General features: G+C 42.5%; 1 protein-coding gene across 2 annotated transcripts in view; it reads right to left on the bottom strand.

Moving 5' to 3' along the window:
• Window positions 1-2,705: 2,705 nt before the first annotated feature.
• efna5b (ephrin-A5b) overlaps window positions 2,706-27,039 on the bottom strand; it is a 98,448-nt gene continuing 74,114 nt past the window's right edge. The window contains exons 2-5 of one of the 2 annotated variants that reach the window (XM_071894814.2): window positions 24,327-24,619; window positions 10,177-10,242; window positions 9,716-9,796; window positions 2,706-7,619 (exon numbers count right to left, since the gene is read on the bottom strand). In XM_071894814.2, the coding sequence (XP_071750915.1) occupies window positions 7,492-7,619; window positions 9,716-9,796; window positions 10,177-10,242; window positions 24,327-24,619 (568 nt within the window). In that variant the 3' untranslated portion in view covers window positions 2,706-7,491. The remainder of the gene's footprint in view (window positions 7,620-9,715; window positions 9,797-10,176; window positions 10,243-24,326; window positions 24,620-27,039) is intronic. The other variant, XM_071894815.2, reaches the window with a different exon arrangement.

The raw sequence follows: 27,039 nt of genomic DNA, 5'->3' as shown, positions 1-27,039 counted from the left end.
GGCAGGCAGACAGGCAGAGAGAGAGAGACAGACAGACAGACAGACAGACAGACAGACAGACAGAGAGAGAGAGAGATAGAGAGACAGACAGGCAGGCAGACGGACACAGAGAGAGAGAGATAGAGAGACAGACAGGCAGGCAGACGGACACACAGAGAGAGAGAGAGAGAGAGAGAGAGAGAGAGAGAGAGAGAGAGAGAGAGAGAGAGAGAGAGAGAGAGAGAGCATGGTCCTCTGACACTTGATAAAAACCCCACATATGAGAATGTCTTCATAACCCACTGCAGGAAGAGCTTTTTACCATCTTACTGTCATCTTACAATACATTTTACATAGCAATGAGTTGCTTTCTGGTAACCAGACCCTGAACATACATAAAACATTTCGAGTTTGAGTTCATCTATTGGCTTGATACGCTGAAGAAAAAAAAAAGTGGAAACTCAAACTCAACATTCTGTAGCTGTGCAAGATCAAGATCAGGGCTGCCAGATCATTCCTATTTTCTCAGAGGCACTGACTCTGCAAGTAGAATGAAAGTAACTAAGACATTTTATTTTGATGGGTATTGATCAAACACAACTGAGTGGAAAAATACATTGTGCCTGCTTTGCACAAGACAGAATAGGTGTTTCAAATATATATGTAGTATGCTTTTCTGGGAAATCTGCTGTAAAACAATGTGCTGATGGCCTTGTTCAAAGATGAAGTCTCTGTTTCTCTTCCCAGCTCTTTCTGTTTTCCTCTCACTTCCTTTCTCTGTAATTATTTCTATTTTTTTCTGAGCTTGTTCTTGAAATATGTCAAAGCTGCCACACTAAACATCATAAATCACAACCTTGAATTCAATTCCGACTTTCTTACCCAGTAATACTATACGACACACGACAGCGTGATTGAGACTCTAAAATGTATTCAGCTTATCTGTTATTTCCGGCTCAACCAGCCACCCCCAACTCCCTCTCGATAAATATGGGGTTGACTAAGTTGATATGCCTCGGAGGCGTTTTAAATATTCCCCCAAAAAATATCTATTCATAAAGCGGGGCAACGTAATTGGGTGATTTATGACCTTTTCACACCACTGGAGCGATTAACTGAAGACATCATTCAGAGCTGTCAGTCAAGCTGATTGTTCACATGGAAACGAAACACCAAGCAGCCAATAAGGGAGCCAGCTGACTTGAGAATGATGCCTTCAAAAGCCTTCCATTAGAGTGGCCTCTTCAAGCCTGTCAGTCTTGTCCTTATTGTGTTGAGATAAAACTTCAACTAGCAGAGGCCTACACTGGCATAAAGGGACGGGTTTAAATAGAATCACAGGCACAGGTAAGCGTGTGTGTGTGTGTGTGTGTGTGTGTGAATGCATGCATTTATTCATGTGTACAACATTTAAGTTAAAACAAAAAGACCAGCGCATCAAAAGCTTTCCTCCCAGGCACAGTTGTCATCTCAAGTGTGACACGGTTTCAATTGAAAGCCATCTCATCGCTGTGCCCTTCTCTCACTCAATGCTGGTCACAGAGCTTGACTATGTTCATAGCTTAATAGCACATCTGGGACACATCTTCACATAAAGCTATCATTACCCCAGATTTAATGATCAGGCACAGTGATTTGTCTTTATTGGTCTTCATAGACAGACACACCTGCATCTCTAGAGCCTTCCTTTGGTAATAACACCAGGAAGAACAACTTGACGCTAATTGGCTCATCATGTCAAGTGTGTTCATGCATAAACCACTTCTGATGCTTAAAAAAGTACAGCGAGTACCAGCTTTGGAAAAGGATGAGACAGGATAGGATCGCATCCTGGATGGGATTTGATGTCTTTTGCGTCAACACATTTTATTCCGGCCTACAGAGCGAGGTCTGCCTAATCTTCACAGCTGTAACCCATAGCGCCGTTAAATAAGCCTTTGATACTGAAGACATAATGGCGCCGTAACCTGTGCCCTCCAAGAATCCAGCCTGTTTTCATTTCATCAAATTCCTTCAGAAATCCAGCTATTTACATCCTAGATAAAGAGCAGTGCTTATATTCTGTTAAGTCAAATTTCAGTAATCATCAAGACATCGCTTCGTTCTTAACGTCCAATTGGCTTATCAGGGGGCCTTTCCCTGCTTTGGTCCTTAGGGCGGTCTGGCTGTGAGTCTAATTACCAGAGATAATGGAGGGTGAAGCTAAATGGCGCTGATGGGGTCCAGCAGAAGGTTATTAGGTGTCCTCATTAGTGCCCGACTGAAGTGAAAGCAGGTCTAAGGTCTTATTCTGGCACTGATGGATGCTGTTCCTCTCAATCTGTCTTCAGAGGCTTTGGTTCCTCAGCAAGGACTGATGGTTTATTTCTCAGGCAGACACACGGAAATGGAGATACATAAAGAGAGAAAGAGGGGAGGAGGAGAGAGAGAGAGTGTGCAGGTGATAGCATCAAACATGGTTTTGACTGTTTTAATTTGGCATGGGATGATAAGTGATTCCACTTCATTATCAGAGGAGTATGTTCATTTTATGAATTAGTGACAGTGGAAATGTTTGCTGGTTAACACTTGATTCAATCCAACCGCAAATTTGACTGTGCTGCTGCTTACAAAGGCTACACCATGCTTGCAATGCTGCAAGCGATATGTAGCCGTGGTATCTGTTAACTATCATCCCTCTGTCAACAAGTCAAATGAGAGAAAAACAGTAGCACAAAACATCAAAGCAATGTATTTCCATTTTATTAATATTATTCATAGTTGCTCAGACACGTGTATATACAAATACAGACTGATCATTTTTTGTAGAATTTTTTGTTGTTGTTTATATACTGGAAAAGAGCGGGTCGGAAATAGTTCCCTGTGAGGGCAAAGTGGGTGGGTGAGGGCAAAGTGGGTGGGTGGGCGGGTGGGTGGGTAAGTGAGTGTGGTGGAGGTTATACAAGCACAAGAAGAATGGGACAGGACAGGCGCACAAAATGAACAAGTGGCTCCTCGGCACGAGGGGAGCTGGTGAGGAGAGGTTTTGCCCTGTAAGCACAGAACCTGGATCGATGATAAGCTTTACCCCGCTAACAATCAAGTTTAGGTTTTGGGGTTGGTGGTGTACTAATCCTTGCACTGTGCCCAGGACCAACGTCTACCCAGGGATAAGTGATTAAGGGTTGTTTAAAAGAGAGAGAAAGCGAAGGGCCCTGTTGTAGTCTCTTCGACGCCAGCAGCCGTTCCATGTAAAGGGACAATGGCAGAAAGCGTCTTGTACACAGACTGGGCTGCCATGGCAGAGGCTGAAGGGCTAAGGCATGGGAAACACTCTTCGTTGCCAAAGAGGGTTGCCGCTTCCCATTCACTGCGGCAACAGCAAATGAGACACGCACACACACAAACTCAAAGGTCTCACACATTTTTTTCCACACTGAAAAACGTCCACACACTGATGTATACACTCTCAAACGCCTCCTCTTGGGAGAGCAAGAAGAGGATGAATAGTCAGAACAGACAGACTGCAACTACATGGGATGAATTCAGTAGAAGGGTACAGAAAGAGTCATTCTTAGGAAAAAACTAAAAGTTGCTTTTGAACTACAAATGACCGACCCCCACTGTAAATTCACAACAAATGGTTTGTGTTATGTACATTTGTCATCTGTCACTACACAGCTTAATGACATCACTCGAATGGGGATGCAAAAACACACAACATGAAAGTGGTCAGAAAATCTAACACGTTTTAAAAGAAAAAAGAAAAAAAGAGAAAAAGAAAACACTTCCTTTTAAAACTTTTTTTTTTGTACATGTTATCAAGTTCATGCGCATGCCACATAATGAAACTGGCAAGATCCTTCCATTAAAAAGCCAACAGTCCACTCATGGCAGAACTTTGAGCTGACCGACATGCTTTCAAACACTGAAGGCGAAAAAGCACAAATAAGCCGTCCATTAAGTCCCACGTTTTTCTTTCCTGGGCAGGATCCTTATGTGAAGAGATGGTGAAGGTTGGTGATCGGTTTGAAACATGTCACAGGTGAGCCCCTCGTCGGCTAATGTCCGGCCTCCTGTACACTGGTGTGTGTACAGCTCCCACAGGTTTCCCCTTCATGATAGCTCAAAGCATCATTAGGCATTGAGGATCGAAGCACACAATGCATTGTTTGAGGACAGTATACACTCCGCAAAACCCAGAGATAATACCGTATTCATTTTTTAGAAAAGACATAAGAACCAAATTAATACTTTAATATCAAACACTATTTACATCAAGAAGTTTCGCTAATAATAATAATAATAATAGTCATAATCATCATCATCATAACAATAATAATAATTATACAGTTTTAACAATGAAGTGTCTCATTTTTTTTCTTTTTGTCCTCCAGAAAGGTACAAAAAACAGTTACTAACCTAACACTACATGTTATATGGTTGACTACCTCAGGATACACGGTATCCAGTTTACAAGTTGATCCTCATTTCCCAGGTTAAGGTGTGTACAGAATAAACCATGGTAATAATAGCAATAATGACAAATAGTAGTATTGGTAATTATAAGAGAGTACAATTGAAGCTGGTTTCCGAGAAAGTTTAGCGTTAATCTGCTGACAAGCGTCCATTTTGAATCTTATGCGGTGCTCATTCCCTGTGGTGTTCTCCTGAAAATTAGTACCTCATTAAATGGCCTCATCTCCTATTACCCCCCATAGCTGAGCTGCTATTCTACCGTAATAGCATTGTTACCATAGTACAAAAACAAATGGCCAAAAGCACAGACAGTCCTTCTGGGGAAAAATAGAAAAAGGCAGCCACAAAAATGAAAACAAAGCGAAAACAAAACAGTGCATGCCTTTTGAGACTGAATTGAACTGAACAATGTGTTTGTCATTGAACTGAGTGTTTTTCCAGTAGTGTTCCATGTGTTTTTTTTGTTGTTTTGTCTTGTTTTGTTTGGTTAGGCACTCTAGTCACACTACCTTCAGCTACCTTCCATGTCTTTCTATCTTTCCCTGCGTGTGTCTCTCTCTTTAATTCTTACCATCTCCTTCACTCACCAATTCTTTCAAACTGCAAGGTCACTGGTGCTTTAAAACCCCCCACGGTTGAAATCTACACTCCCCTCCCGAGACCCCCCAAGCCTTCCACCATCTATTTTTAATACCAGAAATAACTCCCCTTGCCACAACATGGGGTCCACATGCCTGTCATTTTGAACCTCATTAAAGAGTCACTTAAACCGGTAACACTAGGAGCTGAACATGCAATTGCTCCTGCACTCCTTTTCTTTCTCTATTTCTCGCTTTCTATCTATCTTTCCAAACCAATTGATGCCCCATTTCTCACACAACACCCGGTTCTGAAAGAAAGTCCGTTTCTACAGAGTTAATTTGTATATCTGTCCATCCTTCTTTGAAAGAGGAGAAAAAAACAGTGCTTCCATTAAAAAAAAGAAACCGCTCCCATTATGCTAACTCACCATGTGGGTCTGTGGGAGCTGAAGGAAGCTGAATATCATTATAACACAGTGGATTCCTGCGAATGTAAGCGCTAACATAAACCTGGCCAAACTAAATTGAGCTGTGCATTGCCCTGAAGTAAATGGATGGTTTCTCTGTTCACATAATGCGTTTTCAACTAATTGGAGCCATGCATCAGTCCAACGAATGAGGGCAGCCAATGGTGCACCGGCTGCCTGCTGCAACGTACTGCATGTGAGGGCCAACTGACTGATGTGTTTTTGAGCATGACTTGAAGCTGTTGCTATGTTTAAGCGACAAAGACTTGAGGAAACGTATGGTACTGTCAATGGATGTTCATTTATTCATACACGTTCCCATGACCACTATTATTCTTCTCCAAATGGATATCAGAGTACAAAAATACAAAGTATACAGTGTCTGCAATGTCGGTCACACTTTATTTGGACGGTCCAATCCTGATACTCAACTCACTATCAAGTGACTTCAAGTGAGTATCAAGTGAGTTTCAGGTGATAATCACAACAGTGTGAAAATCTATAGATATTCAATGTCTGGGTTGGCGTTAATCTTAGAGTTAGAGTTGGAAATAAGGTGACAGTTGTTGAATATCTAGTTTTTGTCACCTTATACTTAGTTGAGTATCAACATTGGACTATTCAAATAAAGTGTTACCACAATGTCAAAGACAAAATGTTTGGAGGCACCACTGAGAAAGCAGAATAACATAATGATTTTGAACAAAATAAATAAATAAATGAAGGCTCCAATTGTGTGGTGAATCTCTTTTTTTAAAACAATCACTTTAACAATCCATGGAGAGAGAAAAGGCTGTGGATGCAAAATGTTCATGGGAGTGTTAATATTGACTAATACTCAACTGGAACAAAAGAACAATTGCTGCTCAACTCGGTAAACAAAGCATAAAATGACACTGTGACTGTTGCCGTGAAATTGCGTGATCAACTTTCAAAAGATATTGATCCTTGATCTTAATAGCAGTCCACAAAGTGTCTGGCGAGAAAGTTTTAATTTACCTTTTTTTTTGTGAGTCAGAGTGCTTTGAGATGTTTTATTGAGCGGGCCGCCATGCTCTACACACCAAAGAGAGCTAATAACAAGATGCCCTCATCAGTGTAACCAAAGGGCTCATGGTTCCATGGGTTCTTTAACTAACTTAACTCACTCAAGCCCAAAGCAGCTTATCCTCCTCTTCACACACTTTGTATTCAGGAGACAACAGTCTTTAAACCAGGACACTCTGGGGATCAGCGGACTAAGGCGCATACCATGTACTCTCAGTGCTGCGACCAGTCTGCTTCATGATGAATACCAGTTTTCTTTCTCTCCTCTGCCTTTTCTTTCACTCCACTCCACTCTCTACTGTACAGTCCAATATAGTGGAAGTGCAAAAAATTGCCTCTTTTAACCCAGCAGGACTTAAAGTAATTTTGGAAAGGCTACTTGAGAGGTCTCGGGACACCTACTGTATTTGATCTCCTTGTGTATCTACGCTCATTTCTAACACCTACAATCTTCACTTTCCTACTGTGTAATGCTGCTACTGTATACAACTTCGTAAAGACACTACTGCCATAGACTGTTAGTATGGAGGCATGTGCATTTTCTGTATTCGACTCTGTATGCGTGTCTGTGCATGCACAGTGTGTGTGTGTGTGTGTGTGTATGTGTGTGTATGTGTGTAAACGTGCTGCAATGACATAGGCATGATGTAAAGGGATGTCAAAAGTCACGGGAAAATAAGAATCACTAAGTGTCAAAAAACGGGATTTGGCATCTTAGTTGAAGGTTTAAGAGGGGGAATTGTCTCTCCCACTTCCAACATCAACTTTTTTTCACTCACAGACGGAGAAAGACCACTTAAATATTTTATGAAAAAAATAGAGGGTTCCTTGAGAAGCCTGCTCTGATGCCCAATCCAACCACCCCACTCCACCCAAATCCCACCCCTTCCCTGCAACCTCAGCCTTGGGCAGATTCAGGCCACGCTAGGTGTAATTGCCCTCCAGGAGAGAGGGAGGCGCTATAAAGTGAAGAGTGTTGCTAGGCAGACCAGCAGTGCAGCCAGAAGTGGACTTGCTATCCGCAGGTGTGGCGCAGCATTTGTTGCGTCACTTCGGGAAGGCTCAGCAGATTCATGGCTGGTATCATCTAGAAGAAAAGAGGAAGGAACAAGCTATTTATGGTGCAAACCGCTTCTTTGCAACAGTGCATGGCAGACAAATGATAACATTATGCAAATGCCGTGCATTAATAGCACCAACATTACTCAATAAGCTTCAGTAGTACCCCCCCTCATTCTCATAATTATCAGTTTCTTGTCTGGTGTGTGAGACGGTAAACTGGTAACAATAGCGGTGCTGCTTTGCCTCAGCGGGCAGCCGTTCAGTAAGCAGACCCTCTCCACATGCTGACATCGATGCATTACTGAGGTGTTTGGGCTTGTGTTCATAAAGTTTCATAACACATGGCAGTTAAAAGCTGTAATAGTTAAGTTTGAGTTGCCACATGACCTAGCCAGTACACTTGAGTCACTGCTCTCATTGTGAGAAGCATTATGAATTTGTCTCCCAGGTGAGGAGCCTCCTCTGTCTGCCTGGCAGTATCTGTGAGCAGCCATGTGCCTGCTGTAGCATGGGGAGGGAGCTGGACCATGCACAGCAAAGGACAGAGAGATAGGACAGACGACTGGACAGACACATAAAGACACACAAGTGTGTATGTGCATGTGTGTGTGTGTGTGTGTGTGTGTGTGTGTGTTGGGGAGGGGGGGGGGCACTGAGCTAGATGACAGATGCATGGATTAATTTCCCTCCTTTGGAGAGAAGAACAAGGGGATGAGCTAAAGGAAGCATGCACAGTGGCAGGCAGACAGGCATCATAGGAGGAAGCAGGCAGGGTAGCAGAAAGGCAAGCAGGCAGGCCAACAGGCAAACAAAGCAGGCATGTAGGCAGACAGGGAGGCAGGCAAAAGGAGAGGCAGGCAGGCAGAGTAGCAGAAGGAGAGGAAAGTCAAGCAAGCAAGCAAGCAGGCAAGCAGACACTGAAAATGTCCTAGGATCTGGCCTTAATAAATCAAAACCCCATGTGCCAAAAATGTGAGCTCTGTGTATGTGTGTATGTGTGTATGTGTGTGTGTGTGTGTGTGGGTGTGTGTGTGTGTGTGTGTGTGTGTGTGTGTGTGTGTGTGTCACAGCAAGGTGACAGCTTATGATCAACCCAGGGCAAATCACCAGGGCACAGTGAGCAGGGCACAGCTGCCATGAATAAACACTGAAAATTTAATATTCTCCCCACTTCAAGACGTAGAAGATCCCATTTTGGAAAAAATGTAATTACTAATGCTCTAACAAATAATATTCATAAAGCTCTGTTTGAAATGACTAATGTGTTATATTTGACAGTTTGTTATGTATTTTCCCAGTGAGGTGCTCTTTGTTGTTTCAGTCCTTAGGGTGAGCTGGGAAAGAGACGGCAGCATGTGGGGGATGTGGTATGTTTCAGTTCAGTGACTGGGTTAGACTCATGTATGAAGCCATGTGTTTTGACCACAGAAAATACTGGAATCAGTGCTGCTCTACAGAGCCACTCAGTGACTGAGTAGTGAAACTGAGGAAATGCAAATGTACCTCCTGACCGGCCAGAAGTATGGTTGGTATATTGTTTAGTGGCATTTCTAGGTATAATTGTAGTTTATATGAAATCGTAACGCTAGTCTGGATATTTAAAACACTTAAAAAGTAGTTACTCATTTGCCTTAGTAGGGCAGAATGGCGTGAATTAGTAAAAACAGTCAAGAATGTAATGATATGGAGCACAACAAGCAGTTGGAAGCTGACATTCTGTGCTGAATTAGTGAACAGGTTTGACAAGAGCATTCGACTGAACATGTGAAACGACGTGCACATTCTGAAGAGCGTCACAAATACAGTAAAGTTGACACGTTCATGAATTTGACAAAAGACGCATGGGGTGGTTATATATATCAGCGTGCGATGTAGGCCAACGGTATAATTACATAAAAAGCAACATACAATCAGCAAGCAGCAACAACAGCATGACACAACTCTGGCAATCTGGAGGAGAATCAGTTTAACAGAAGCACCAGGCAGGGAAGTGGGAGGACGGAGACCAGCTTACAGAGAGGGAAAGGGAAAGGAAAGAGAAAGGGACAGAAAAAGAGACAAATGTACCGATGTATGGAGGGCATAATGTAAACAATCAAAGAAGCAGGAAGCCATACTAACCTCGTGGTTCTAATGAATTTTCTAATTTGTCGTTTGCATCAAGAAAACGGTCATGTACGCCTATAGTTTTCACACAGCTGTCTACAATAGAAAATAGGGAGAATGAGAGATCATTAGAGGTATGCCAAATAGGTTAGTGACATTTGAAGCCTCCCCCCGGCCCTGAAATTAAACGTCCCAAGCAACAAAGCTCATGGCAACATTCAGATGAAGTATGCAGTGTACTGAATTTCATTTTGATGTGTACATCTATCATCCTTTTCATGTTTTCAAAAAACATTTTCTTAGCAAGTAAAGCAGTTGTGATAAATGAAAGGGGGTATGTTGGACAGTGAGCAAGTGGTAATTCAGGAGGTACTGAAGTAACCAGAGAAGTAGACGTAAACTGTTTTGTTTTGCTGTCCAAATGCGCAATTCAACAGGCTCTATTACAAAGCCTTGTGTTGCATGCAAACACTTACTTGATGGTCGGACGAAAACTTTGAGCTTCAGGCATGTTCTCTTCCCGTTCTCAGCAATGGTGGAGGCTGAAAAAACACATAGACACAGGTAAAGAGGGTGTTACTGTTATACTACATATACATTGTCAACGTGTACACTGGGCGATAAGGAAATCGTTTCCAATAGTATTTTTCCTTCATATCTTACATCGACACAAAGGTCTCTGTGGATAGATTTTGTATCACAAACATATTTATTATTTAATATTTCAATTGAGAACAGTTTAAGCCGAGGCAGTTTTTTCAGAAAAAATCCCCCCCAAAAAAACAAAAAAAACCAACAACTTGCAGATAGTTAATTACGGTCATGCTGACTCTTAAGTGGATTTGGTAGGGTTAGTCATGGTGGTTGTGGAATTATAGCCAGAAAGTATTTACAGATGTGCTAGAGCAATCACTCTGGGGCAAGCAGAGCACACTGCTCACAGTCAAATTGCAGCATTTTAAATTCTGAATCTGGCAGCAGCTTGGTGAGGATCAAGGACATTAGCAGCGTTTTGACCTCTTCCAAAACACTCAAAACTGGAAGATATTCAGTTGTATTAATATGCTATGTTGATCATAACATTGCTGTATTTTCTCTACTAAAAAGCTCAACACTCTTCAAAGGCCACAAGGTTCACACACTTAGGATGTGTGTGTGCTGCATGTGTGTATGGTTTGTGGTTGCTGTCAGGAAATGGATCCTTTCCTGTCAAACCCATGGGGTGTGAATCTCTGGGCGTCTGCAAGCAGCAAGCAAAGGTTTAGCTACCATAGTGGTTGTATCATATACCCTAAAATATCGTATGTGGAGCATGTGTGTGTGTATGTCTGTGTGTGTGTCTCTGTGTGTGTGTGTGTGTGTGTGTGTGGTTGACCACTAATGGTGTTGCGGTGAGGCACCAGGTGCTGTCTCCTGTAGACGAGGATCGGGGTCAAACACAAGTCAGTTGGACCACACTCCGGTGTGGGTGTGTGCAGCACGCATCCATCATGGCTAGAGAACATAGTTTAAAAATATACATTGCTGTCTCATGTCAAGACCCCATATCAAATGGAGAGCAGCGCTAGCTTTTCCCACTATTATGACATTTCAATCACATGTACACTCGTTTTCCATTCCGCTCCCCACTCCGGCCCTTGAGAGAGACCATATAGTACAGTAAAGCTGTCATTCAGGCACCATTTTGTGTCTTCTGTGGATCATTCCCCAGCAGACGCGATGAAGCCGAGCGTTTCCGAGGGCCACCATTTGGGATCTGTCAGCTCCTCTCTAGTGATCCTTAACCTAACCCCCTCCCTTTCCTCCCCTCTCTCCCAGCTGTGCCCCCTCTCTTCTCTCTGTCAGCATGGCCACATCCATTCATCAACGCTCAACTGCCTCGCAAGACGCTGCCCTCACCATACAGACGTACGCACACATACAAAAATGAATATGTACACATACACATCCACACACACAGACACACAAGCCACAGATTTCCACAACAGTACTGTCTGGTGTGTTGGTCTACTTTCGCTCTAATAACAGTTTTTGCAACTCTCTGATCTCTCCCTGTCTGCGGAGTGTTTTACATTCAAAAATGTCTCTGTACACAGCACTCTGGGCATGTAATCAGCGTCCCAGCATCCATTTCATTTTAGGGGGAAAACAAGGGGAATGTTGAGGCAGTGGAAAAAGCACTGAGCTGCCTCTGTAGCCAAGGGATGTGTTCATTAGGAGTGCTATTGACTAATAACTATGGAAAAGAGACAGAAGAGATGGAAATCTATTCCTTCTGGCTCATCACTTTTCTTCTCTTTTGCACGCTGTCTATCTGTGATTTTCACTCTGAGCTCCAGATGCCTATTTCTTGTCAAATGCCTACTGCATATTCTTTCCGTCTGTCTTCTTCTCTCCCCTCTCGACCCCGCTGTTACCACTTTAATGTTGTCGGTTCATCAGCTGTAATCTGTTTCTAAGCCATGTGTCAGTGTGTGAGAGAGGTGACTCGAGATCAGATGCTCTTTTTCACAGCTCGGTTCATATTCAGCAGATGCAGGAGGGAAGAAGAGGAAAGAGAGAGAGCCTTATTAATTCGGTGTGGAGGCAGCCGATGACACGCTAATGAACCTTGGCCACCCTTGCTCACCCACTCAGTCACACACACACACACACACACACACGCCAGCACATGCATACACATGCACACACGAACCCACACACTTTATATCACTCTTCTTAGTGCCCCACTTCTCTCTTCCTCTACTGCACTATATGCTCCCATTTTCTCAATCCCTTCACTGTTTCGTTGTCTGCACACACACACAGCCACACACACCTACACACAGCCAAACACACACTTACACACCGCACACCATCTCCAGATGTCTTATCTTCATCATCGTTGTGGGCAGAGCTGAGTCAAGGCTATCGACACCAACCACTTAGTGAAGGCAGCTGATCAAAAGAGAAGCAGGCCCTGATGACAATGGCACAGAGCATGTGGGAATCGCTGTCATGATGACAATCAGAGAAGCTGATCTGATGTTTTTAGCAAGATTTAGCAATGCTTATTAACAGAATATCCACCTCCTACACAAAATAAAGTCATAGATATTATATATATATATTATGACAGGGAATAGACATAATGCAGTCCACCAGGATTGTGTGGTGACCTCACTAGCTGGGAACAAATACATATATACTTATTAATCGTTTAATTATTTTCAAAGTTTTGGTGAGTAGGCAGTGAATACATAGCAAGAGTTCAAAAAGAGCTCAAAACTCCCTCATTGCTATGCTCTTTATAATTACAGTATATGACACTTATCCTCACTTAACCACACTATCCTCACTTCTATTCTGCACCGCTCATGTGGGAAAAGTCTAGCGAATGAGTTTAATTGAGCCTGGGTGTCGCCATTGTGTTAGTGTTAAACATGCTGTAGATGATTGAGGTGTGTTGCTGTACATTCTTCACTACAAAGGAGAGATTAAGCTTCAGCACCACATTCCTTTCTTGGTAGCAGCTCTTCGTACTCAGCGTTTGATGAGGACCCCTCCACCCGAGTCCAAGCCGTCCGCGCCAGCGCCTGTTTATTTTGGATTAGCATGCTGCAGAGGGCCGGCTTATTGTTCTTGTAAGGCCGTAACATCAACACCTGCTATTCTGGTTCCCATCAGGCCCGCAGCCTCAGCCATCAATCCATCCAGCCTGGGCGACTGGCTGCTTTGAAGGACAGAGGCCCTGAAAGGATGGCCAGAGACAGGGGCCGAGGTCGGGTTACTCCTCCAAGCCATGTCCCCTGGCTGGTAATGGTTGGTCCCCTCAGTACACTGCATTATGCATCAGCATTAAGGCAAATGGAATGAAGCAGAATCCAATTACGGAAGAACAAACAGGTGGGCTCAGTGCGGCTTAGGCGCAGTATTGTTTCAATCACAGCCCAAGCCAAGCCATATTGCAACTGTAATGTTATCTGGAAAACACATTTCCTTTGGCTTTCAATGGAAGATTCAACAGCACATTCCAGGCATGAGGACATTAAACCATGTGTTTAGAGCGATAGGAAGCTAAAAGCAAAGTTTACGTTGACTAAATACAGTAGATAACGTTATGGTAGGATATTGACTTCTTATTTATCATTTTAGGAGGCATAACGGCATAGCTGTAAAAAAACTACCGCTGGGTGAGTCAATCAAACTGGGGTAAGAGGCCTTGCCTGTTATTTTCCATGTGTTTAGATGAAATCCAGAGTCATCTGGGGGCTTTCCATGGTCAATGAACCGTAGCCAAGCTTTGGCACTTTCAACACAACCTCAAGGCTTAATGCAATATTGCAGATTAGCAAGCAAAATGACACAATTGGCTTAAAATCATTTTTAGACTGAAAGTCATACAGATAAGATTCTGCCATAATATCATCTGGATGTCTTCACAGGAGAGAAACCATGAGCCAAAATGGCTTGTTGCTAAGTACCAGCGTACCTTGGCATGCTACATGTTGTGCTCCATCCATAGCCTGCAGTATTTGTAATTCCACTTCCCTATTTAGACAACTATATTTGAGATTCCCACTACAATATCAATGTACAATCCATTGAGACTGCATGTCCAAAATGTCCACTACATGCCACTCAATTATAAAACCAATTTAATAGTGACAACAAGCCATCAAATGACAAATCTTTAGTATGAAATAACCTTTTCCTACAAAGCGTTCCTTCAGTTTCAAAAGCCTAGCCATGTATAGTATGCATGTATGCTATCATGTGACATGTAGCATTAACAGCATCATGTTAGCATGCCTCTAGTCTGCGTCGGGTCTCCAGCTGGCTTTAATAATGGTGCTCTAAGCCTTTGATCCCTGCTCATTTGTTAGGATGGGACGGGTTAAATCAAAATGCCCTGCGATGTTGTGTCCAGTGCTCAACATTCCTAGCTAGCTGTCTCTGCCAGCCCGCTGAAAAACAGCCCGCTGGCCTCAGCTTTGATTCACTGGGATTATTCCTGTGGCTTGCACCGTACAAACCTAGTCTGAGTTTACGCAGAGCAGTGTCCAGGAGTCTGAGTTTATATAGAGCAGTGTCCATGAGAGAGGACACACACACACACACACACACATACACACACACGATGGTTTTTCATAAAATTTTATGCCATCTTCTACCCTTGTTTCCATCTACCTAATTAGATAGTTAGCAGCCAGGAGACATTTATTCTGCCCGTGTTCAGAAATTACTGCTGGGATTCATTATCGTTTGTCCTTTGGTTTCGGGGTATGGAAGCAGTCAAAAGAAGAGCGTGTTAGTGCGCACTACACACAAGGAAGGAAAACCTTGAATTCAAGAGACTCAAATGAGTTTTGAAGAGAGAGACATTTTTACATATTTACATGATCCCTCCGCTGCGTAATATCAACTGTTCCACTGTCCAAGATAATCAGTTTTACGCCCACAATAACACACACGTACAAATACATATGCAATAAAATATTTTGCACACACACTCACGCACAAAACTAATACAGGTAGTCCTTCCCACATGTCAACGAATTACACAGCGGCATGCTTTTCTACCAAAACAACTTGAGAAGAGAGAGAAAGAAAAAATACTAAATAGAAATAGCTTAAAATTGCAGAGCAGAGCAGTGTATGTTAGTGTGTGTACGTGTGTGAGTGTGTGCCTGCGTGCACAAACATGCGTGTGCGTGTAAGGAGATGGAAGAGCCGATCCTGGGAAGAGGACCATTAACCAGATGCTACTACAGCGAAGACACAATAGGAGGGAGTGAGGGAGTAGGGAGGGGAGGCGAAGGAGGAGGACATGGATCCAGGCAGGGGAGGGTATATAAACTCTCCCCCCTGGTGATAGCTGGCCTTTTGCTCTTTCCTTGCATCTTTCAACCGCTGCCAAAAGTGAACCAAATTCATCCCTCATGCCACTTGCTCCGAGGTGATGAGGTCACGTGCAAACGAGAGAAAGAGTGAGAGAGCGGGGAGGAGAGGGGAACAGAGAGCAGGAGAGCGGAAAGTTGAGAAGGAGTGAGGGAAAATCAATAATGCATAATTATATACTGCACTGGTTTCCCCACACTATTGTATATCAATGCGATAGTGTGCGGATACAATTATTTCCCCACACTATTATATCAATATAGATCAAGCATCATCATTTTTGTTTACATAATGAAAGACCACATAATGATGCTCTAACAAATTATCTTCTTGAAAATGAAGAGAGTGTGATTGAAAGTCTGAAAACCCTTGAATTTCATCTAGCAACTGATTCATATCTTCATACTCAACTTACAATAGACTTGGTGATTTATTAATCTACAGGATATTTCAGCTTTTAAAAGCAGCCACAGAATAATAAATCCCAGTAAGTCATAATATTTAATTACGGCACTTAGTGTATCACATAGAATCACAATATTATGGTTATGGCCCAAGCATCCACCCCTTGAGTAGAAGGGAAGAATTGCAGAAGGGAAGTGATGTATGTGTGTGTGTGTGTGTGTGTGTGTGTGTGTGCGCGCGCGTGTGCCTGTGTGTGAGTGCAAGTGTGTGTTAGTTTCTTCAACAATATTGGAAGAATGAAAAAGAATAAATAAATGAACAATGACCAATTAAAGATAATGCCTGAGGCACTGGGTTAATAATACAAGTATTAATGGTTTAACAGCCAAGGCCTTTACAAAGGAAACATGCTGTCCTTGTCTTTGTGATACTGAATCATAATCAGCCGCTGAAGATGGCTGTGTCACGCATGAATCATAATAGGCCGAGAGCAGCCTCACGCCCTTTCTTCTGTTTGACTCACAGTCCCTGCCTGCCCTACTTTCCTCTGATCTCTTGGCTTTTCACAGCCGTTCTGTTCTTCTGCAGGCAAAGTGATGATTACTTTATTGGTGGCCAAACTCAAATAAGTTGATTAGAGACTTTTTCCGCCTCGCCTTGCTTTCTTTGAGCTGTCAACAAGTGTCCCATGACTTAACTCACGCTCTTTTATTAGCCAGGTCTGGCTAGCACGCTGGTTGACTGTTTTCGGTTTATTTTTTAACGGGGAACCCCAGTGAGCTTGTCATGGCCGGGCCATTAACAGCTTTTTTGTTCTCTGCCTTCTGGGATCGTCCCAGCAGCCAATAGCCAGAGCTGTTGGGAGCAATTGGTTGGTTGCCATGTTCAAATTGTGCCCCAGCATGTGTGCATTCATGTGTGTTGAACGTGCACTTATGTGTGCATGTATGAGTGTGTCTGTGTGTACGTGTGTGACATACAATCTGGAGGGCAGCAACACCTGGCTGACAGGTATCTAGTGTAAGGGAGAGACAGGGAGGGTTGGGTAGGGAGTGCTGACCTAGAAACCAAGGAAAGAGAGGAGATGAAAGGGGAAATAAGGAATGATGGAGAAGCCGGGGGAGAGGGAGGTGGTGAAATATCTATCCATCTATCAGGATTATGATAATGAATTCCAGACCGTGTGTGTCTGTGTGGTTGTGACATTGTCAGTGTGTCTGTGCATGCACGCCTACATGTGTACATGAATGTATGTGTATCCATGCATGCACGCGTGTGTGTATGTTGAGTATAGCTTTCTGTCACATTACTCCATGTTGTCGGATCATTTCTGAATGCTGATGACAGGGTTGATTTTTCATGTGAATGGATGGAAGGGCTGAGTTATGACGGTGTCCGTATGCAGGTTCCCTCCTTGCACCACAAATGGAACGGCACCGGCTCTTTATCATTATTAGCAACCCTCCCAGAGCTCCAGGAAAATACACACTGTATACACCGTCCCCCTGCCTCTATTTCATTTGTTGCTTAACGCTATTTCTCCTGCTGCCGCCTCCCCTCCTATCTCTTCTCCTTTCTCCCTTTAACAGCTGCTCGGAGGTGCATGGTGCATCACAGGATTTATGATCAATCAAAAGACAGCACATCCATGGCTTGGAGGTGGAAGCTGCTGGAGCTTTATGTGCATGGAGCAGTCCAATAAGCAAAGGTAGAGAAAAGCCTCGTAAGACCTTGTGAAAAAGCCTCATGAATAGCAAGAGATTTCCTTGGGTATTGGCTTATTAATCATGATTAATCTATGTCCGGTATTGCATTTTACACTTTGGCCTACAGGCATCTGCAGAGTGACTGAAGCCCCATCAAAGGTATTTCACTTTGCTAATGTGAACATGGGTTATGTTGGTCATTCAGCAAGACGGTGTCCCTTCTGTATGAGCTACAGACTCTCCTAAAGACTCTGTGCTACTGTAGCTTCCTTCTCTCTTACAGCGTCAAAACCCAGAAGCACCTATGAAATAATTCCATCTACAAGTGAGTGGTAAAGTCGTGATTGATTGTTTTCTGTGAGTGGCAATACCAGGCCACACAGGTTAACAAGTCAGACGGCAAGAGAGCAACATCTTTTCTGCTGCCAATCTGCCGCGGCATGATGACACCAAGTGGTTTCCTATTTGCCACACATCTTACACACTTAGAAACACCTTTACTCTCCTCACTCATCTCTTGCAGTGAGCTGCCACTGATATTGGATTTCTGCCCTTTTCAGATTAAAATCACTCCAATACAGATTCTCTCCATATTAGAAAAAGATGCTGGCGTCAGCATTCTGTGAGCTGGGTTTCACTTAAGCCATGAATGCACTGTGAACTTTGACCCGGGGAAGCGCTCCCCCTGTCCTTCCTTATCCCCTCTTTAGCAGTGCTTGTCAGAGAGGCGGACACTTTTGCAGCCGTAACTCACTCACTGCTAATACTGCATTTTTTTTTCTGAATTGCTTGCATATGTGGTCAGCATTAGATTGCTTCCTGCATCTTCCTGGAGGCGGTAAATTTCACATCTTTACTGTATCGCTTGCTTGCTTTCTCTTTCTCTCTCTCTGTCTGTCTTTCTGCCTCATGTATATAAAAAGCTGACCTGTAGAGGAAACGCAGCTGGATGTTGCCCAGAAAGGGATCACGCTCCTGTCTGACTCCAGCTTTCTTCTTGTCTTTATGTACGATTTACCTGCCTCAGACAGAGAGAAGCGGCAGACGCCTACAAAATGAAGAATTATGACCTCCATTTGGGTGAATTCCCTCCGTCCTGCTACCGTTGATTAAGCTGTTTCTGTTGCTAAAGCAGATGACAGCAGAACCCTGTCTCCTCTCTCTAATTTTATCAGAGATGCAACAAATCAACCCTCGACCCGCATCGAACTCGGAGGGCGAAAACACCATTAACGGGCATTTTCTCCTCTGGAATATAATTTGACATCTTAATTCTCATCTACAAACCAGATATCAAATCAATCACGTCAGTGAGGGCAGATTTTTCATCCCCCTTCTCCCTCAGGTCATTTGGTTACAGAAAGTTAGGAGATGAGGGAATGATTAATATTCTGATACTGTGTATATGAGCTCTCGGCTGTTCTGCATCTAGTAAAACATTGGATTCTCTTAAAAAAATGAATACTACAACAAAATCATTGAATTATTCATTCTCAATAAATCTTTCATCTCTGTAAAGGAGTGTTGTATGTCTACAGCAATGCTAGATAAAAGAATAAGACAGAATTTATTTCATGAATTTCCCTGGTCAGTACATTAGCCTGTTTACAGTAAGTGATGATGACCCTTTGCCCCATGAGCTCATGGGTAGTGACATCTGGCTCAAGACACATTGATATTTCTGTCGGGTGCAGGTGTGCGGTATAGCCTGCTACAGAGGGTAATGATGCATACGATTCACTCTGTTAGTTACGCTACAGCAGCACCAGACAATGTAGGCAAATAGGCTACAAGGGCAAAGTCTGACCACTGACTCTGTGCTGAACTGCAGATATCATCATACCTCGTAGAAATGTCTTTGTGTAAGTTTGTATGAAACTTGTATGTAAGCTATGTTGCGAAGTTGTGTAATACAATATCCACAGCATTGGGCAGATGGCAAAATTTCAAAATATGTACTTATTACTGATTTCATGTCAATGACAATGAATTAGTTACTAAATACTAATTATTAAAAAATAAAGTAATTAAAACTAATTACTGTTTAGAATTCTTCTAGGTCCATTATTGCAGTGACCACAAGTCATTGGCGCCGGAACAGAGCCCCCCCCCCCCCCTTTGGAGTCCCTTAAAGATAATGTTAAACTGAAAGGTTCACACCTATTACAGTCATTATGTTAACTCAAAATGTATATATTTGCATGTATTAGCATCAGCATGGTAGCCAAAGTGCAAGTGCAGATTAAGTGATGTGAAGGATGATTTTGAGTAGACTAGATGAACGTTGTTTTTTGTTATTTTGACTGTATTATTTATTGACTATAAGTAACATCAGAACCACCACAGTTCACCGCAATATAAAATTTAACAGATGTTGACTCAAAAATCACCCAACACTCTTATGGTCTCTCTATGTGAGCTCTATGTGATCATTGTGCCTCTTGGTGCTTCTACTTTTGCCAACAAAAAGTCAGACACCAAAAATGAGCTGCAGAATCTCATCACCACTGATTGTGAGTAGTGGCTTAAAAACGATGCAGCCTGAGCCTGAATCTATACTCAGTGTTCACTCATAACTGCACAGCAATACGCTGCACAGCAACACTGACATCTTCAAATGTGACAACACAGTCTTCAGTCTCATTAGCAACAATAGAGACTGCATACCATCAGGAGGTAGAAACCTGGCAATAACAAAATGTCAGCGAGACTAAAGTTGCTTGTTGATAGGTGACTTTAGGAGGAAAAATTGAGCCACTATCCACTGAGCATCATAGGGGCAACAGTTGAAAAGCATGGACAGCTTCAAATTTCAATAGGCATCCACATCTCAGAAATCAACCTGGTCACAGAACATTAAGGGTATCATTAAAAGAGCTAAGCAATCCCCTCACTTCATTAGGTAAGTGTGGCATGTGCAAACAGATACTGATGAAATACTACTACTACTGAAACTACTGAAATACTTTTCGTTTCTTTTTACTGTATTTATGGTCTTATGGTCTTTATTTTTAACAATTTTACTCTTGTGAAGCACTTTGTGACCTTACTCTGTGAAAGGTACTATACTAAATAAACTTTTACTTACTTACTTACTTACTTACTAGTGCTGTACCACTGAAAATGTTCCCACGTGTGGCATTGCTGTCTTGTATGGCAACAAGGCAGAGGGCTGGACGATACAAAAGGTTGTTGAAACTGCACAACAATTCACTGGCCCAGCAGTGTCTATCGATGCTGCAGAAATAATAATAACAATTCCTCCTGGTCAAAGACACAGTTTTCCTGTCTTGTGTCTGGCTGTAGATACTGTAGACTCTGACCAGCAGGTTAACCAATAGCTTTTGCCCTCAGGCTGTTCCCCTGATCAATAAAGATAGTTGATCCGACTCCATGCACACTGTACTTTGTCTGGACATTGGTAAAATCTCAAATCACAAGCACATTTACACTTCTCACAGATTCAGTGTCTTGCTCAAGGACACTTCAGCAGGGCGGTTGCTTGATGACATGGGGCTTTCATTAAAGGGCGGTCTTACTCACTACACCATCCTGCTGCCTCCGGCTATCACACTGCACCGCTGCAAATATCATATTCTTTATATTTTCTATTTTTATTAGTGTGTGCTCACTGGATGTTGTGTATGACACAAAGACACATTATATTCTGCCCTTGGTTTCTTGGGTAATAGACATTCAACTATCTTGCTTTTTTATACTGTTATGGCACTGTACAGCCCTATGATGTTTTTTTCTTTTCAAGTGACTGAACTGTGCATGCAAGCATCCGTATGAACCCTACAGTATGTGCACAAGGGAAATAGAAATCGAAAGATTTGCTGAAGTAATTTTCACTGCAACTCAAATGACCAAAAGTTGTTTTCAGTTGATGCCAAATAGACCTGTTTGTGTTGTAGAAACAAGATTAGGGAAGGTTTTCAGCTGTTGTGGCATTCAGCTTTGCTCATTTAAAAAGATTAGGAAATAATCAAGGCTGAGCCAATGTTTTGAATTTTTTTTTTTTCACCATCTTAACTTCTGAATATTTATATTAATAGTGCTAAACCAAAATGTAATCCCTGAGAAAATTACAGCAATTAGGTTATACTCTTTTGAGAAATTCCCTGCTGTGATTTAATTTCGCAGTCTGTTTACTTATTCCAAGGATTACAGTTGCATTTATTACTGACTGACTGTAATAAAATGAGAGTAAAAATGATGTAAGTCGATGCAATGTGAAAGGCCTCGTATAGGTGTCTATGGCTAAGGCATGAGGAAGACACCTTAATGATGGTAATGATGATGATGGTAATGATACAACAACAGATGCTGTTGATGAATTGGCAGGTGTAATACTGTAACTCTCTCTCTCTCTCTCTCTCTCTTCTTCAGCTCCACTTCCTGTCCACTAAAGAGACTATCCAATCCATCAACGGCCATCTCCCTTGCGTCTTATGGCCGTTCAGACTGGACACAATGGCAATGGGAAATCACATGTCAGATGACTTCATGGTAGATGACTTTAATATCCGCCACTGTAGCCAGAGAGGCTATACGCTAGAATCACTCAATAGCCAATGAAGCCGCGGGCCACTAAACCAATATGGCGTGCTACAGCAGAATGGATGTGTTCCATGGAAGCCCTGTCGGTCGCGGTGTAATTTAATCCAGCCCTTAGGACAGGCATCTCTCAACAGAAATGGAAAAAATATGTTAGAAATAGAGACTTGAGGGAGTGGATGAATTGTATAACCCTTCGCTAACCCCCATATAGCTCCCAACTTCGGAGACTTCCATTTTTCCCTTATCTCATTTAGTATGACTGTCAATGCAAATTGGCTATAAAGGCAAAGAAAAATCTGGTTACTTTTTAACAGACAAATGACCAAACACATGGTTGTTGAAAGGCTTTTGGAAAGGATTTCAGGCTATTTGTTTCATAGACAAGCTTGAGATAGAAAACACCTATTCACCACAGAAACAATGGCTAACATTAGAGAGGCACCTTTTTTTTTATACTACAGTCCCTCACTCTAGTGTAACGGAGGAGGGAGAAGAAACACGTGAAACGAATAAAGGACTGGAGTCCCTGGCTGGCTGTCAGGTTAACTGCTTCATAAAAGGTGCCAATTCAGAAAACAGATCTCCGTGTGTAGAGCTTAGAGCACAGCGCAGCTACTCTCTTTCAACGCTGTCTCAGAGAGAGAGAGAGAGACAAAAAGAGAGACACAGGGGTTCGACAGCCACCTACAGTTGCATTAACACCGCAAGCCACATTTCGCAGATAAACAGATACAGATACAGGTATAGTATAGCCAGCGGTGTTTGGCAGGAGAGTGTTAACTGCCAAATCTGATGCCCTCTCTCGCTGAGAATGAATTCACAATGAGTTTTTGTCGTACAGTAGCCCGTACAGTGTGCACACACCATTAAATCCTTGCTTCAGCAGATGATATACAGTGAAGCAATACTGCGTTATGCTGCATGATACTAATGCCACCCATATGAGAACAACAGCAGTGCACTACAGTGAATTTCCTATTCTGTGATAGCAACAGTGTATCAATGTGACAAATGTGTTTTGAGAGAGCGGCGGTGACTGTGTTTAGTGACGGTGACTCCCAAGTTTCCCATGTGCATATAGTCTGTGGTGGGAGGACAAACTCAACTCAATTCCACTCTATCACCTTGCTTTGATAAAACCTAATTTCCCATGGGCCACAGCTTCAGACGAACCCTGTCGGGGTTCCTGCGCCAAGAAGCAGAAAACTTAACGCCTAACGCGGGCTGAATAGGAGCATATCATAATGCGGGGAGGAGGGCACTCTTTATGAAGGATATTGTTCGGCAGGGGAAGTGAGCTATAACTTTCAAAATGTCTCATTCCAACTCCCCCACGGATTCCATTGCCATTTTAGGGAAGAGTTTTCCAGGAGCGATGAGAGCAGTATGAAAAGCTCGGCTGAAAGCAGAGCATGAAAGTGTCTACTCTAATCACTGTAATGCCGCTCACAAAGCTCGGCAGTAAAGTTGTGAAAACACGGGGTAGGGTTTGAGTCTGTCTCTCTCATGATCGCTCTGCTGTGTTTCAAAAAAAAACATCAGGTCAGGAGAGGGCCATACGGGTTTGTAATTCCTTAAAATACCAGCTAATATGGTTTTATTTTGGTTCCAATTATTGCTGGTCTGTGGCACAAACTGTGTGCCTGTGTGTGTTTTTGTGCGTCTCCTGGATACATATTACACATCACAGTACTTCTACTATGCAGATGAAATCACTGCAATCTGCACTGCAAAACAATCTCCATCTTAACAAGTCATTTAGTCTATTATTGAGTCCTAAAATCATAGTTTTCTTAAAATAAGTAAATAAAATCTGCCAATGGGGTTAGATAATTTCACTTGTTTCCAATGCAAATCATTTTAATTCAAGAATTTTGTAGAATCAGTGTCATTTTCATGATAGTAATGCATTGATCTGCCTTATTCCGACTTGTTTCAACATACTGACACTCATTTCTAGAAAATTCCTGTCTTGTTTTAAGAAAAATAAGATTTGAAGGCTGAATATGAGACTAGATATGAGACCGCTGTATCCTTACTCTAAGTACAATGCAACAGTGATGGTGACTCACATATGTAGTAGTACTCTCTGCCCGGTCTGAACTCGAAGCCCAGGGAGAAGGGGGTGAAGAGCTGGAACTTCTCCGAAAACTTGAGCGGTCCGTTGGGGGAGTGCGGCCTGTTGCACTCCCAGCGTTTGAAGCCCTTGGCGGTGTGGTCGCACGAGCTGTAGCCATCGTAGTTGACCATGTAGAGGACGTAGCGCTCCGTCCGCTCCTCCGGCACCGTGTCTTCGTAGTGGGGACAGTAGACGTCAAGGTAGTCGTTTATGCACACGTCGATGTGGTAGTCCCCGCGGTGGAACCTGGTTAGAGAGGAGAAGAGAAGGGAGAAGGTCAAGTCAAGTCAAATTTTTATTTTTATAGCAGAATTCATACTAGGGCAGTTCAAAGTGCTTGACAGACAAGAAACAGAGTTAATAATTAAAAGTAACAAGTTTTTGATATTCATATAAAGTGTACAGTTGGTCGATTAAAGAAGGTTTTGGTCTGTACTACAAATAGAGTGTAAAATGTTAACCTAAAAGATTTTCATTACATTACATTACGTTATTTAGCAGACACTTTTGTCCCAAACGACTTACAATAAGTGCATTTTGTCAACGGTAGTCAAACCAACTGTATATCACAGTCTTCATCAGCTGAGCCTTTTTAATAGGAATAAGCAGAGATGTGGACTCGAGTCATTGTGACTTGGACTCGAGTCACTGTTTTGATGACTTAAGACTCGACTTGGACTTGGAAGTTAAAGATTCGTGACTTAACTTGACTTGAGACATGATGACTCGAATGACTTGTTTGTGTTCATTTTATGTTTTCAGTTTAAATATTAAATATAAAATATTAAAATGTTCAACGTTGTCAATGTTCACGTTACAAGTGTCTGTAGTGTGTAATGTTACCCGGTATGCGAGTGCACACTGGGAATGGCATTGTCATGATTGGATGAATACCCTGTCAGTCAAGCTCCTCGCTACCTGACGTTTTTTTCAACGAGAAGCACTCGTTAGTCGTTACACCCTCCCGCTCTACACTATTTCGTATTTCTGGTGGTTACACACACACAGAGTATGATTAGATCTTTATACGGTCTATGGATCAGATCAGATCAGATCATCATCATCATCATGGCGGCCGTGACTGTGCCAAGAGTCATCACTTTCGGATTCAAAAATTTCACATGTGAAGGAAAAAGGCAAACTGCTGAATGCAAGACCTGCTCATCAAAGATTTCTGACAGCCAGACTACAACATCAAACTTTGTTCATCATTTGAAGACTCATTCGGATCGGTAAGTGTCTGTGAGGGCTGATGTTAGCTAACGTTAGCCAGATACAATCAATAACCAACCAATAATATCATTATTAGACAGGTACTAATACCTTGTCTTTTCTCTTTATAAAGACCGGATACTGCAGGTAAGACTGCAGTATCTTGGGGGGAAAAAAAAAGTGACTTGACTTGGGACTTGACTTGCCTTAACTAAGGACTCGACTTGACTTGACTTGACATAAACTGTGACTTGACTTGACTTGACATAAACTGTGACTTGACTTGACTTGACTTGCCCAAGAAAAAATGACTTGGGACTTGCTTGAGACTTAGACCAAATGACTTGAGTCATGTCTGGGAATAAGTAGCATTTGTAGAATCAGAGTTATTTTTCATCACTTATAGTCAACTAAAACTTAAATAAACTTCACTAAAACTTAACAAAATTATTTGCAGCAACACTTCAGAAGCAGCTAAGTGGCCATTACTTTCAGCTGAACGTCTTTGACAGCACATAGTGTATTCATCATCAGAGTCAGGTTGACTTAATGAGCCCTGTCTGTCAGACTCTGTCTACAGTTCAGATCAACAAGAGCCAAGGCTACGTACACATCTCTGATCATAAAACACAAATACGGAAACACACATCTGTGCATAGATATAAATAGTGGATGTGCAACTCGGGAACATTTTCTACATCATTACGGAGATAACTTTGTTTGGATGTAGCATGCAAGCAGAGAGCGCAGGTTTGATCTCTCAACATTCCTCCAATGTTGTGTGGAAATTTACAAGCGCCAACGCTCTCATCTTCTGGCTTCAATAAATGTGGGGGATTGGTTTGTCTATAAATCCATCAGAGCAACACATATTTACTCACACATACACACCCCTGCGCTCTGATAGATGGCAAACTGAAGGATCCAAGTCTGAGAAAATATGTTTCCAAGAAAACAGTTTTACAGTTCTCAGAAAAACTATTTACTTCAAGTTTTTCCCCCCAAAAAACATAGATGGAAAAACTCACGCTGAGTGCAAAGTGGAAATGATCAGGGGGATGTAAGATGGTCCGGACAGTAAATGTCATGATAAGAAAAATACAGTGCCTGGCTGTCTTTGAGGTCTGGGCAGAGAGGCATCTTTACAACCGCAATGATCCAGAACAGGCCACACAGGGTCAGAGGGCTTCAATACATACACACACACTCATCAAAAGGCCACACACTGTCACAGGCTCGCATCCAGACACACACATACACATACCACAAATAGAGAGTAATTCCTCAGTGTGTGTGTTGTGAGGTGCTGGGTGGGTCTAGGGTGCGTTGGCTCTAACCTTGGGGTCACAGAGTGCTTCACAGAGCAAACATTCAACACCTGTAAACACTCACTGGGGATGCCTTCAATTTAGCACACAGTGGAAGCACTCTGTCTATGTCTTGTCAGGCTACAC

The sequence above is a fragment of the Centroberyx gerrardi genome, chromosome 8, assembly GCF_048128805.1.
Source record: "Centroberyx gerrardi isolate f3 chromosome 8, fCenGer3.hap1.cur.20231027, whole genome shotgun sequence".
NCBI classification, from domain to species: domain Eukaryota; kingdom Metazoa; phylum Chordata; class Actinopteri; order Beryciformes; family Berycidae; genus Centroberyx; species Centroberyx gerrardi.
The sequence above is the reverse complement of the archived record's forward strand: the minus strand, read 5'-3'. Positions and strand labels throughout refer to the sequence as shown.